Genomic DNA, 14,899 nt, shown 5'->3' with positions numbered 1-14,899 from the left:
CATTCATATCAACATTTCTATACTGTTTCAAATTTAAATGTAAACATTCAAAAGTCCTGTCTGTCCTGTCCAAGATGACAAATAAAGAAAAAAATGTTATTCTTTTTTTGTTTATACTTTAAGGAGCAAAGATAAAGGCCATATTATAAAAAAATGAATAAAAAGACTTAAAAAAAATAAACTGTCAATCCCAAATGTCAAGTTTCAGTTGATTGGTATATCTGTAAATAATTTAAAAGTTTAAAACTTTTATTATGTTGGTATTTTTCTAAAGTAAAAAAATATTTCGTTTTTTGATTTTCTAACAAAGTCAATAAGTGTTAAAAAGTACCTAATATAAATTTAATAAATGTGACATCCTAACCAGAACCAGGTATAACATTGTTTGTTCTTCATTATATCAGTTGTTTAAATGGCGGGAATCAAATCATTAGCAGTCAGAGGGATTCGAAGTTTTGGACCTGAAGAATGTGATGAACAGCGTATTACATTTGAGAAGCCCTTAACATTAATTTTGGGTCAAAATGGTTGTGGTAAAACAACAATTATTGAATGTTTGCGATATGCTATCACAGGGCAAATGCCTCCCGGTAGTCGCTATGAGTGTTTCGTTCATGATACAAAGGTGAATAGATCAGTAGAAGTCATGGCTCAAGTAAAATTAAAGGTAGGACGTTAAGATCGTAATTTTAAAATAACATGTATAAAACTGGACACATTGTAAAGATTTTCGCCTTTATCCTTTAGATTGTAAATGCAAAGGATAAATTATTGGAGGTTTCAAGGTCTATGAAGGTTACAGCGCTTAAAAACAAAAAGCCTAAATTTCAGACCTTAGATTCATTTCTTTCAGTGGATGATGGAAGTGGAAAAACAAAGGACATTTCATCTAGATGTGCAGACTTAGACTTTGTTATGCATGAGGAACTAGGTACATTCTTTTATATTTATAATATCTCTTCACACTTAGTATAATATTGTGAGTTTTGAAGTATACTATAGAAGATTTGTTCAAATATTTTAGGTGTATCAAAAGCCATATTAAATTCTGTAATATTCTGCCATCAAGAGGACTCTAGTTGGCCATTGGATGAAGGGAAGAAGGTGAAAGAAAGATTTGATGAAATCTTTGATGCTGATAAGTACAGTGATTGTTTTGATCGCCTCCGAAAGATTCGGAAGGAGTACGAGCATGAAATTAAATCTCTTGGTTTGTTATATAATTTATTTATTTAGTACCAACTGATTAAATCAAATGAAAAGCTCTTTCACTTGAACTATATATGAATAATTTGGTTAGAGTTTGTGTAATATAAAAGTTTAATATACATTAATGTCATGTACAGGTCAGCAAGTTTCATATTGGACTGAGAAAAAAGAAGATCTTGATAAGAAAAAATTAGATCTGGTTAACACTAAAACTAGAATGTCTGAAGCTGAAGAGAAAATTTTGGAACTCAGCACTGAATTGAGACCAATATCAGAGAAACTCAATGCCATTGAAACCTTGCAAAAAAACCTAGTTTCATTTGAATCGGCCAGAGAGAAAATTAAAAATAGGTATATATTAATTAACATTTAAAATAAGATATTGCAAGTAAATGATGTTAGACTTACCCAAGTACACATTTAAATAATACTATGTTTTTCATATTTACTAAATACTAGTTATTTACTTTACCCAACATTCTAATTACTTTGCATTAACCATAATCTTAGTTATAATAAAACATGTAAAATTAAATGTTACAAGTAAACATAGTTGTATTTAGTGTCTTTGTCTTAGGTTTTACTTTTTGGCTCTTCATTTGCAGATTAGAACACCATCAAGATTCTGTGAAGGAATTGATGAAATCCATTGATAAATTGTATGAAGGTTCAACTGAAGAACTGCATGAAAGATACAGTAAGTTAATGTTATAATGTTAATAGTAAATTAACAATATTTTAATTATTAACATAAGACTCAATACAAAGATTTATTTGTTTACAGCAAACTATGGTGCCACCATAGAGGCGAAACACACAGAACTTGATAAATCATACAAACAAAACTTTTCGTTCAATAAAGAGGAGGAGCGTATTGCAAATGAAAAGACTAACAATGAAGTTAAATTCAATAAATTGATTCTTTTGGAGAGTCAAAACCAAGAAAAGATCGATAGAAGGAACAATATGGTATTGGATACAGCCAAGCTTGCTGGTAAGAAGAAAATTTATAAAAAAAAAATTGTTAAACCTTCTACCATAATTATGACACTTATTTTGTATTTTATAAAAAACTAGTCTTTGCCCGCGACTTCGTCTGCCTTAAATTCAGAATTAGATATGTATATCTGACCGCACTAACTGTTCCTCCTTAAAGGTAGTAAATAAGAACATTTTGGATTGTATCATTTCCTTTTTCGATCGGATGAAAAGTATGCTATGTCCCTTTCCTGGTTTTAAGCTACATCTCCACCAGTTTCCAGCCAAACCCATACAACCATTCTTGAGTTATAAATAGTGTAACTAACACGACTTTCTTTTATATATAAAGATTATATACTGTTTCTTTGTGTCAAATAGTCAGTATTGAAAAGTACATTATTAAATTTAATAACCCTTTAGGGCTTATGTCATGAGTTAAATGTTTTATTGATGTCAACACAACAAGACATAATGAATTTAGTTTTATAACATTAAAATTGTTTTGTAACATTAATGTTAGAAATCTTATCAGGAATAAGCATAACAGTTTATAAGGGCTCATTTCATATATTCCTAATTACAGATGTGGAAGTCCAAAAAATAGAAACAGATGGTGAAGCTGATCAGTGTAAAGCTGCTGTGATGGAAAAAATCAAAGATTTAATGAGAAAATTGGAAGAACACAAGTTAGATGCCGACAAGGCAGAGAAAGAATATCAAAAACATGTCGATGACAGTAGAGATGCACTTGTAAGTAATAATGATATAAAACTATTTTCATAGACTTTTTGTTTATAACATCCAGTACATAGATATAGAGTAACTATCTAAATTTAGTTACAAAACTCTATTAATGTTAAAAAATATATGATTAATATTAACTCCATACTATATTTATATATGTATGTCTGTGTATGCGTGTGCGCGCGCTTGTGTGGGTTAACCTTACCAAAGAAATGGCAATAATGTAAATCATGATCCACCAGTATCTCAAGTAACAATCCTATTTCACTTATTACCACTGATTTGCAGTTACAAATGTATGCTATGATAAAATAATAATATAATAAATATAAATATATTAAAACACATCCATACATTTGACAACATTTACAAATAACAAGACTGTCAACCAAGTGACAGACACTTTCACCTCGTCTGCCCGTGATCACGGTTACTATAAAGGAACCGAAACATTGGGATTATGTAGTTGTATCGGCAACCGAGAAAGTTGGTGCGGTTTTGAGGGTTAAAAGATAGTAATACAAAAATAAGTTAAATTTAGTTTTTTTTAAATAGTCACATTCATTAGATATAACCTTTTCCCATCTAGACACGAGATCATATATACCTTTTTTGTAAAAATCTGGTTTTTGTGAGTTAAAGAACTGTGCCATGTTGTTTTTCAAAGCCTCTCTATTTTGAAATACCCGATTCCGCATATGATTGTCCAATGCTAAAAACAGGTGGTAGTCACTTGGGGCAAAGTCTGGTGAGTACGGCGGATGAGACACGACTTCCCATTCTAATCGCGCCAGGGTTTCCTGCGTGACTCTTGCTGTGTGTGGTCTTGCGTTAACCTGATGGAAGACAACTCCTCTTCGATTTGCTATCGTAGGCTGCTTCTGCCTCAGAGCTACCGAAACTCTGTTAAGCTGTGCTGAGTAGACTTAGCAGTAATGGTTTGTCCACTTGGCATAAAGTCAAAGTGAACGACACCTGCTGTAGTCCACCATACACACAACAAGAACTTTTGTTGATGAATGCTGAGTTTAGCAGTCAACGGCAACGGATCTTTACTACATAAGGGTGTGAGCGCTTTTTGTTGCAGTACATAATCCATTTTTCATCACATGTCAACACCCTGAAAACGGCGCAGAGTTGTGACGAGAAAGCAATGATGTACAGATTTTCAAACGCTGTAACTTGTTTGCTTCACTCAATTCATGGGGTACCCATTTACTTAGCTTCCATCGTTTCCCAAAAAAGTGCAAATGCATGCGAATAGTTTCGTAGCTTCCATTGAATTGCAAGGCAAGAGCTTAGCATGTCTGACTTGAATCCTGCTCGATTGCCAGCTAGATATCGTCGTTGTTACTCGTCAATGGTCTTCCGGAGCAAGCTTCATCTTCCAGGCTTTCATTTCTAGAAAAAAAAAATTTTAAACCACTTCTGGCTCGTTAGTTCAGCTACAGCACCCTCCCCAAAAACAGTGCGTATCTTACGACAAGCCTCTGCGGCTTTACTGCCAAGTATGAATTCGTTAAGAAACAAGCACGAATTATTGCACTTGACACGGCCATACTTTACCAATAATTTTTCTGTTTTTTTTTAAAATGAAAAAACTTATTTAACACGAGAAATGATACTTCTTAATATAACCCTTCAAATGTATAATAAATTACCCCACCACTTTATCTTGCTTGCGATATACAGTCCGTATAAGTAAACATTGAATGTAAACCGCACGAATTTTTCTGGTTATTTTATACAATAATAATAAACGCCTTGTATCCGGAAATCTTAGCTTCATTTAAATGAGTACAAGCGAAAATCGTACATGTCGTTATCTGATTGCAATTTAACACATATACTTTGGGATAAAATTTTAAATCAATTATATCATTCTGTTACAGTCCCGCCACAAACAAAAAATATCAAACAAAGAAACAGAAATACAAACAGTGAAGAAAGAAATAATGAAGATGGGGCAGCAAATAACCGACGCTAATAAATCTAAACAGAGACTAGAAATATTGGACGCAAAATTAAAAACCGCTGAGGAGTAAGCAGTGCCATTCAAATGATTTGGTGTACATTCTTTGAGTTTTTTTAATAAAAGTTTGTAGTCACGTGACCATAGTGTGACGTCACAGTACAACAGTTGCATGTATCCTGCGGTGATTTTTTTATTATTGTTAATATTTTATTAATAATGATGACATTAGGTTGACTGTATGGAAAATATGTAGTTAAGTTTTCGATTTTTGAATTTTCATGTATTTTGTCATCCCGCTTTTTAATACTGATAACATAATGAAATTCTAAATTAACCGTTTTTATTGCTCCAGTACATAATCATTTGGTACATTACATATTTATCTATGTATATATATATTGTATAGACGATCTTATTAAACTTTAAGCTTTATACATTATAATCCAACCATCTCATTATTTATAAATATCTCTATATACACAATGCTACAACAGTTGAATGTAAATGTTTGAGCAAGGCAAACTCTTGTACTATGACATCACATACATATGCGTCAGTAGACTCAAGATCTGGCCCCTTACTTTAGAACGAAATATCATCAGGGATTGTTTGTCATATATTTTGTCTCTCAGAAATATCTGAAATTGTGAAAAGGTATATTTTATTGTTCACTTTAAAATGTAAATAAATTTTCAATCCGCTTTCAGAGAGTATGAACAAACCGTTAAAGAGGTGAACACAGAGGAATCTCAGAATGAGATCAATTCCGATGAAAAGGTCATGGAAAACTATGAGCACGAATTGGAACAACTTAACGAAAAGGTTATTTAATTTTATTAAATAAATAATATATTATTTATTCAAGAACTAAAAAAATTGCAAGTTATTAATTTTAAGACATAAAATAATAATTTAACATCATATTTTTTGCACTTCAGGTTACAAAATTGCAAAACCAAAGTACAATATTGAAAGAAAAGGATATGATCGAGGAATCCTTGAAACAGAAAGAGAAGCAACTTAATGTACTGAAGAACAAACATCGCTCTGCCATCACCGAGCTGTTGGGGAAAATGATTGAAAACAATTTTGCAATATCTATCAATCAGTTTGAATGTCAAACGAGGACCGAGCTGGAGACCATTAAGAAGAATATATCCGAGAAACAAAATGAGGTCAGATATCAGTGTGAAAATGACTTTCAATGTTTTAAATAGATTTTTTTTGGCCCATAATTGCTGTCATGGATATTATACGAATTTCATTTCGAATATTATAAGTGGTTGTAATAAGATCATTAATAGTTGTCTGATATGAATTTACATGGACCAGAAGATAGATGGCGCTGTTCGCTTTTACTTAATCTATTTTATTACACCTCTGTTCCTCTGTGTGTATAGCATTCCGAAGTTTGCACGGACTCAGTCGCATATAAAAATATTATCGAAGCGGAATATTAATATACGTTTAGTGAAGTAATTAAATAAAACCGATATACTGGATTGTAACTGACCATTTGGTAGAAAACTCCCCCTTCTGAACACGTGCCATAAGTCATTCAAACCGGCAGATACAATTTTTAATTTCTACTAACATATTCCTATATTATAATAATGTTGAATACACATATAAAATTTCAGATAACTCGTGTGGAGACGGATCGCGATCACATCAATCGCCAGCTCCGCGAACGACGCGAGGAACTTTCCGCCGCTGAAGACCGGATGTATCGCGAGTGTGGAGCGCAGACATACGACAACACACTCGCTAAGATCACAGCCACCGTAGACAAGCTACAGGTAACTGCTGCTGGTCTTTGCTCGCTTTCTTCATAGTATACAGTAATGGTATAATTTAACAGGAAATAATTGTTCTTAGTCGTATGTATGAAGATGATATCTAGATTTTCTCAAATTGAAGATGATATCTAGATTTTCTCAAATTGAAGATGATATCTAGATTTTCTCAAATTCGTTTTGTAACAAAAGTCTTTTTCTTTTCGTTTTAGTCTTAATTTTTTATACCTTAAACGATGTTTCGACTTATTTTTGGCTATTTACATATATGTATAATTTTTTTTCAATAAATCAATGTTTATTTAATACTTGTATCAAAAAACAATTATTACAGAATTTCCCTATCAAAATTATACTCCACGTGGTTCAGCTGCGTCTTATAGAAATTTTACTTTCTTTAACAATAAATTAACATCATTTTGAATTTTTTTCACATTTTCCATATAAATATGTTTATAACCAAAACGATTACTATCTTAAAGCAAATTAAACCGATAATAAACTTACTAATTTGCAGTGATCTTTCAGGATGAACAAAACGTACTGCAGTCCTCAATGTTCATTATAACGAAATACAAAGGTCAAATAAAGGACAATAACTGCTGCCCCTTATGCAGCCGCGGCTTTGATAATGAAGATGAGGTGAGTAACAAAATATATTACCATCAAACATAGAACCGTGTCTAATTAACTATAACTATAAATTTAAGGTGAATGACCTCATATCCCAACTAACAACTCAAGTGATGAACGTGCCGGCTAAACTAGAGAAGGTAACAGAGGAGTTGCAGAGGACTTCCGCTAAGAAAGATAACTTGCTAAGTATGAGGTCTTTAAATGAGAGGATTGTGGTCTTGAAGGAAAAAGATATTCCGGACTTGGAGAAACGATTAGTTGAGGCGGATAAGGTGGGTCATACAGGATTTTTTAAGATTATAAAGACAACTTTCTCTATATGTTTCATCTTAATTCTATAAATGTTACAGGTGATAGCTAGTTTAACAGAATCAGTTGATGACTTGACAATGCTCTCGAAGGAGCCAGAACAGAAAATGTCAACTTTGCGTCAGATACAGGGAGATATGCCACTGTTGGATAAATTTACCAACGAAATTAGAAGTAGTAAGAAAGACGTAAGTTATTTTTTATTTGAACATTTTATGAGATCCCCATAATTTATAAATCGTTTAGATAGTAGATAGAGTTCTGTAGTCCTCTCGCTATTGCTAGTCACCTCCTGCGGTATGTGAGCGGTGACAAGAATAACTTATCAGTGAAGTGACGCACACGAGATATTTGTGGACAATTATGTCTCAGGATAACGTGGTCATTATCTTAATGTTATGTGCAAATTGTTTCTTTATAATTTGAAAAATTCGGACTAAACAAACTATTAAAAGTATTAAACTAATATTTACACTTATTCAAACTATACCACAGACGTGAAATAATAATTTAGTAAAACTGTTTAAACACAGAATGTAATAATGTTCAGCCTATAGAACCTCATACTTATTTGATGAACAGTTTAATAAAAAAATGAATTTAAGAATGAGAAATAAAAATAAAGGAATTTAAATAACCTATACAAAAGTGTTTATGTCTTTACAAAGACTTGGTATTTAAATACATATTTCAATTAAAATAATAATAGATATTTTGAAAACTAGTTTTTCAGGGGTGAAATAGAAAAAGGTTATTTACATTTTCTATTTATTTTTCAAAAAAAATGGTCTTTTTTTTTGTTTTTTTTTATTTAAGATGACTGGCAATTTTTCATTTAAGATATATTTTTGGACATAGTAAATATTTTCTTTATTTGTCTTAGTATTGTCGGACCTATCTTAGAATGTTTATATCTTGTGCTCTAAAAAAAATTCTTTGGTGATAGAATGAGTTATGTTGACATGAGTTTACCTCGACCTTCCTGACTCTCACAGACCTCCGGAGACCTTACACATATATACTTTTCAATACTTTTTCCATATTATTTGTCAATTTTAATATTATTACTTTTGGCAAAAGATTAAATAATTTAAATGGTACATCTTGTAGCTCGAATCTGTAAAAGCAAAATGTGCCGATTTTGAGTTCGACATTTCTTTGGACACCGCTACCGTGAAACAAACTGATTTGAGACAGAAGATCGGGATTTTGAAGACCAAGATCAAAAGTAACCAAACGAAATTAAACGAACACACCAAGAAGATACAAAAGCAAGCAGAAGAGAAGAATAAACTTAAAGAAGAACTTCTTAATATACAGAAAATGGTAAATATATTTTTGTTTTAGTTTCCCTGTAATCATTATTCAGGCCTTATAAATCAGTTTTAACATTTTTAATAAGTCTCTCCACTCCTCAAACCTACGAGTGCTAGAGATTTATCGAATGAAAAGTTCTGTAATAAACCGTATGTATGATACCAAATATATTTCCCAAAAAAATCTCAGTTTTCTATATATAACAAAGTTTTCAAAAATATTGATAAAAATATTACATGGTTACCCAAACTGCTGAAAAATTATCATGTCTTATGTGAAAGCAAAATAAAGTAGACACTTAACATTTTTTTAGTCACTTATAAATGTGCTTATCCTAAATCTTCATTTTAAATTAAAATTGTTACAATTTCTACAGGTTCAAGAATTGTACAATTTACAAGAGACCCTAAAGCAAATGGAATCTAATAAAGAAAAATATTCGACGGAATTAAAAGAACTGGAAGATTCAACAGAAAAACTGGAAATGGAACTGAAGGAGAAAGAAAAGGCTAAAAATAATGCCGTAACGAAAAATAGGTAATAAATACATATATGCGTATACAATATCTATAAGTTATAACACCACTTTTAAAAACTTACAATACATTTTTCATTTTATTTTCTTATAGGCATGAGATTCAAGAAGCGAGTACATATTTAACAAGAGTAAGCAACGCCTTTGATAAGATAAAAGCAATAGACTCTGAGATCAAGCAACACAAAGATAGGAACATCCAAAAAGAAATGGATCAGATAAAAGAAGCCAACGACAGGCTGAACTGTCGCCACAAACAGATCATTAATGACAGAGACACACTCACTAAGAAAATTGACAGTTTGAAAGATGAAATTGCGAAACAGGAGGTATATTGAATATTTTAAATTTGCATGCGAACTCTGCTTTATCCAATTCGACAAATACTAGGACGGGTTTTGGTGTAAAGCCTTAATAGATAATTTACTAAATCATTTTTATATCATTCATTATACTTTAAACTAAAAAAAAATATCCTACTGCTTTTATTAATGTAAAAGTTGGTATATGTTTATTGCTCTATCACACCGAAATTACTGTATTGATTTTGATGAAACTTGACAATAATGAAAATCAGACATCAGAATAAGACCACGGTGTACTGCAATATCCGGTGTAGTTATATCCGGAACAAAATATAGCAGTTATATTGAGTAAAATGTCCTGTGACACAAATCAAAAATGCCGCTGTGGGTTGGTTCCCGTGTCCCTTGTTTTTACACTAAATGTACATTTCTCTCTAAAACCAATTCTGAAGTTCAGCTGGAGAAAGTCGCTGGCGAAACTAGTGTTATCTTATATTGACTAATGCGATGCTGCTGATATTTTTATTATCATTTCATTCATCGTTTAAGATATACAAACGTACATTAGAAGACAATATAAAGCTACGAAAAGCGGAAACGGAAATAGAAACCTGTAATAAAGAGCTCGTGGAAATAAACGATAAGTTAAAAGGTGTGAACACAGACATGATCTCAGAAAAGGAACCGCTGATTATGAAACAAACTAAGATATTTAGAGAGAAAGCGCAAACAGAGGGACAATTGGAAGAATTGAAGGTATAAAAACTTGTTATAACCTCTATTATATAATAAAAAAAAAGGTTTTGTTTTATATTCTACTTGGAAATTATAGGACAATAAAGAATGTAGGAAATTATTTGATAAGAAAAAAATAATGAAATTATTAATAATAATTAACTTATCAATTTCATTATTTTTTTCTTGCAGAAAGTTTACAAACAAAATCAATTGGAACTTAAAAAAGCTCAAAATCAAGAGGTTGAAAAGAAATACAAAGAGAAACTCTACGAATTACACGTTACGAAAGCTATAGATGCAGATATTCGAGATTATTCTATAGCCTTGGATAAATGCCTTATGGAGTTCCATAAGGAAAAAATGGAAAATATCAATCTCATTATAAGGTAAGTACATTATTTAATATAAAATATGACGGCAACCAATTATTGACACAGATAATAAAATTAAAAAAATATTTCAGAGAACTTTGGAGGAAAATATACAGAGGCAATGATATAGACTATATAGAGATAAAGACAGAGGGAAGTATGTCAGCAGAATCTGAACGCCGAAAATATGATTACAGGTCTGTAATAATTACAAAATAATTAAAAAAATATAAACATCAACATTATCAGTTAGCTAGAAATTATATGAGAAAATTACGTTTCCTTTCCGTTTACGTTCCATTACGTTTCCTATCCTTTACGAAATTTGCCTTTCCTCAAGGTTTATTCAAGCTCCACAGTGTGTATCAAAGTTCAAATGAATTCAGCAGTAATAGGCGGCATATTTATTCTCCTTCTTAATATGGCGAATGGTAACTTCACGACTTCCAGTTATAGACAAAAAATTCAATCAAAAAAAATATGTAATCTCTGAATTGCATTTAGAATTATTATATATTATAAGGTAGATAAAATATGTACGAGAAAATCCAAGTTATATCAATGTTATGATCACGTAGTATAAATGTCGCAGGCAATTTGTATAACAAGTCCGTTTACAAATAATTTTTATTTAATTTTATAAACATAAACCTAACCTAACCTAACACGAAAAAAATGCCGCGGCAAATTATAAAACGCGATACTAAATTTACAATCGGCCTTTGGCAATTTGTAAACGAGCATATTATACAAATTGCCTGCGACATTGATATAACTTGCGTTTTAGCGCACACATATCAATTTATATGTATGTATGTGTAAAAACTATAATTACTTAACTTCGTAGAGTTGTTCAATGTAAGAACGGCGTGGAGATTGATATGCGTGGAAGATGCAGTGCTGGTCAGAAAGTATTGGCATGTCTTATTATAAGACTTGCGCTGGCAGAAACGTTTAGTTCAAGGTGAGAATAAGTACCGAAATAAAAATATGTGATTACCGTTACAAATTAACTTTTTTAATTCATATAAAAATCATGGTAACATATTTTATAAGACAACCATGTTTCTATTATTTACTTCTATTTATTTGACTGAAAACTCTGGTTATTAACCACTCTAAATAGTTAGCAACAATCTAAGGATTCATAGATATTATTATTTTTTACTATAATAATGTTTATTTTAGGTTTGGTATACTAGCTTTAGATGAACCTACAACGAATTTAGACCAGGAAAATGTAGTAAGTCTGTGTTCTGCCCTCGGTGATATAGTACAAGAAAGGATGTCGCAGAGAAATTTCATGTTCATTATCATAACTCATGACAGAGAATTTATTGATACCTTGGGTAATATTGATAAGGTAACTCACTACTATGAAGTGTCCAGAAACGAAGAAGGTAAATCAAGAGTTAAGAAGATTAGATTCACATAGTGATGATAGGATTATTATTGTTCTATGTTATTCAATGTAATGTTACTGCTTACTAATAGGCTGTGCCTTGTTACTGTTATAAGAGTAATATTTTTTTTTTTATAAATTAAAAGCTTTTATATAATTATTATTGTTTAATTCTTAAATAATATCTATATAAGGGAATATACATTAATGACCAACAGATAATACTAATAATTAATTAACATCAATTCCAGTAATACTATTCAAAGGTTTACAAATTTCGTTTTGATCTAGATACAGAACTTTGCTTTCCTGCAAAACTGTCAAGGTGACACCTAACAGTTCTGCTATTTGTATCGGCGGGAAAGACAATGATAAACATTTAGCAATATAAGGAACTAAATCTTCTGTATAACAAACACATAAGGAAACAAAATTCTGTTTCTCAATGTCAGTAAAAGCTTGTTGCTCCTTGTGATAGAATGCAATCAATATTTGTGTTGCCTTGTCAAAAGATGTTTTGAAGCCCTTATACACATCCTTTACAATATTCAATGGAGCTGTGACCCGCAGTGAGTTTAAAATACTGAGCAAACCATTACAGTATTCAGCCAATGGGTAATAGTCTAACAGATTTTCCGGTGGACCCGATGCCATACTTTCATTTATTGGCCTTAATACATTCTTGATGCTCGGCACTTTGTATGATTTCATCTGATTCTCAAGTTGATTGTCAACCTTTACAATACCAGTGTTAAACTGCATTAGAATATTGTTCCTAAACAACGGCGTAAGCACACATCTCAAATCAGCACCGACTCTGCCAAAAGACAGACAGAGATACATACACTGGTTCATGATAGATTCAAAGCCTGATTCGTCTTCTTTCCATACATCTTGATTTAATATTTGTACTAAACATTCCACCTGAAAACAAAATTAATCAATTTAATTGATTATAATTGACTATTATAACATATTTATGACAATTCTACTAACCTTTTGTTTCAACCAACAAGATAAGGCACTTGGTCCATTAAGTTCATCATCTTTAGAATCATGCGTGTCTGACAGGAATATGGATTTATGCTGGGTTATAACATTAAATAAATGTATTCTATGTAACTCAACAATTTTTCGTAATAATTTTTCAGCATCTGAAATTATATGAATTAATATAATTCTTAAACATATCAGAATAATTACCACAGTATAAAAATAAACCTACTAAGTACTAATCAAATTTATCTACTAAAGTTTTACTTCTTAACCCCACCTTCAGAATTTCTTGCATCCTCCAAGGCTTTTTCAAACCATGCATTTCTAGCTTTAAGGAAATGTAAATGTAATCCATCTGATGGTATAACGTTTTTTCCTTTGTAACCAAATGATGTCACTGAATTTTGTTCATCATCGGTTGACTTAAAAACTGTGTTGGCTCTACGAAGGTAGCCAAGTATCTACTCAAAACATTAAAAAGTTAAATAGTTAATAAATTAATAAATTAATAAATTGTATAACAAGTATGATCTATTTTCAAACATACTTGCAAACACTGAGGCAGGGGAAGATCGTAATGCAGTTGATTGAACAAGTGATACAGGGTCTCGAACCATAATGTCATGATTTCATTTGTTGTGCTCTAGAAAAATCAATAGATAATATGAAATGCATGATATATTATATTTTATAATATATTTAAGTCAATATTACCTGCACAATAGGGATTTCGGAGTACCTTTTTGAAAGATTTCTAATAAATGCAAATATATCTAAGGCACTTTCATAATCTTCAGCATTTAAAGCTTCTCTCATTAATGAGGGAAGCTCTAATAGTTCTAGCAACTTATCACTCTGATTTCTAATACTAATATAACGTCTGAAAACATAAAAATGTTATATGAATATACATTTTTAATATATCAAGTAAATAATGAGCTGTTTCTGATTTACTTTTTTTCTTGAACAATACCACCAGCAACCTGAGAAAATTTTTCACACTGCTGGACAAATTCAGGAGCAGTATCGAGAAAGTTTGATATTGACTCTTTGGATTTACCCAGGTCTTTCATAATAGCTTTTGAAATACCAGCAGTCTCTACAAATGTTTTATAATTTGTAAATGCTAAGTCCTGAGTTTGTTCGGTTAAATGTTTCATTTCTTCAGTTAATCTGTCTGGTTCTTTCTTTAACAAATCCCAATTTTGAGATCCCAACTTTTTAATATATTCGGTAATATCAGCAAAGTATTCGGCATTTTCTGAAACGAATTTCAAAGTTGAAAGAAATTATAGATATTTCAATAATTTCAATTAGTTAATAAAATTTTTCCTTCTGTTATCAAAATAATAGCATTAATGATTTACAGTATTACCTGTAGTAGAATCTGGAAATAATAATTGGCAAAGATCTCTTAGCTCCTGAGATATCATACTGATTGAGTTTTACGAAATGTAACTTAGTAAATAATTCTTCAAATAATATTTAGTTCATTTATCACCAATTTTAAATTACTACGTGTATATAAATATTAACAAGACGTGAAATTATTTATCCGTTATTGTCACTTTGACTTTTGTGAAAT

General features: G+C 31.1%; 2 protein-coding genes across 2 annotated transcripts; one reads left to right on the top strand and one right to left on the bottom strand.

Annotated features, from left to right (window-relative positions):
• Positions 1 to 274: 274 nt before the first annotated feature.
• Positions 275 to 12,476, top strand: LOC116769962 (DNA repair protein RAD50). Its single transcript, XM_061527720.1, has 22 exons — positions 275 to 667; positions 748 to 931; positions 1,025 to 1,210; positions 1,347 to 1,560; positions 1,815 to 1,906; positions 1,994 to 2,203; positions 2,774 to 2,940; positions 4,827 to 4,975; positions 5,617 to 5,731; positions 5,848 to 6,084; positions 6,550 to 6,708; positions 7,234 to 7,347; positions 7,416 to 7,613; positions 7,692 to 7,838; positions 8,761 to 8,976; positions 9,344 to 9,504; positions 9,597 to 9,831; positions 10,357 to 10,563; positions 10,735 to 10,931; positions 11,009 to 11,113; positions 11,764 to 11,880; positions 12,105 to 12,476. Exons 1-22 carry the CDS (start codon positions 413 to 415, stop codon positions 12,349 to 12,351), a joined length of 3,912 nt encoding a protein of 1,303 aa, XP_061383704.1. The 5' UTR covers positions 275 to 412; the 3' UTR covers positions 12,352 to 12,476.
• LOC116769960 (conserved oligomeric Golgi complex subunit 8) lies at positions 12,466 to 14,886 on the bottom strand. Its single transcript, XM_032661196.2, has 7 exons — positions 14,690 to 14,886; positions 14,269 to 14,575; positions 14,029 to 14,194; positions 13,862 to 13,957; positions 13,592 to 13,775; positions 13,315 to 13,472; positions 12,466 to 13,242 (listed from the first exon to the last, which is right to left on the bottom strand). The coding sequence occupies exons 1-7, from the start codon at positions 14,745 to 14,747 to the stop codon at positions 12,550 to 12,552; spliced, it is 1,662 nt and encodes a 553-aa protein (XP_032517087.1). The 5' UTR covers positions 14,748 to 14,886; the 3' UTR covers positions 12,466 to 12,549.
• Positions 14,887 to 14,899: the final 13 nt, after the last annotated feature.

The sequence above is a fragment of the Danaus plexippus genome (assembly GCF_018135715.1).
Source record: "Danaus plexippus chromosome 13 unlocalized genomic scaffold, MEX_DaPlex mxdp_15, whole genome shotgun sequence".
Classification (NCBI taxonomy): domain Eukaryota; kingdom Metazoa; phylum Arthropoda; class Insecta; order Lepidoptera; family Nymphalidae; genus Danaus; species Danaus plexippus.
The sequence above is the reverse complement of the archived record's forward strand: the minus strand, read 5'-3'. Positions and strand labels throughout refer to the sequence as shown.

Bases quoted from the DNA above. Each gene is read 5' to 3' on its own strand.
- LOC116769962 (XM_061527720.1), top strand. From the start codon at position 413: ATGGCGGGAATCAAATCATTAGCAGTCAGAGGGATTCGAAGTTTTGGA. The intron at 2,204-2,773 runs GTAAGAAGAAAA...TCCTAATTACAG, and splicing joins GGATACAGCCAAGCTTGCTG to ATGTGGAAGTCCAAAAAATA. The intron at 9,832-10,356 runs GTATATTGAATA...TCATCGTTTAAG, and splicing joins ATGAAATTGCGAAACAGGAG to ATATACAAACGTACATTAGA.
- LOC116769960 (XM_032661196.2), bottom strand. From the start codon at position 14,747: ATGATATCTCAGGAGCTAAGAGATCTTTGCCAATTATTATTTCCAGAT. The intron at 13,776-13,861 runs GTATGTTTGAAA...TGTTTTGAGTAG, and splicing joins CCCTGCCTCAGTGTTTGCAA to ATACTTGGCTACCTTCGTAG. The intron at 13,473-13,591 runs GTGGGGTTAAGA...ATATAATTTCAG, and splicing joins GGATGCAAGAAATTCTGAAG to ATGCTGAAAAATTATTACGA.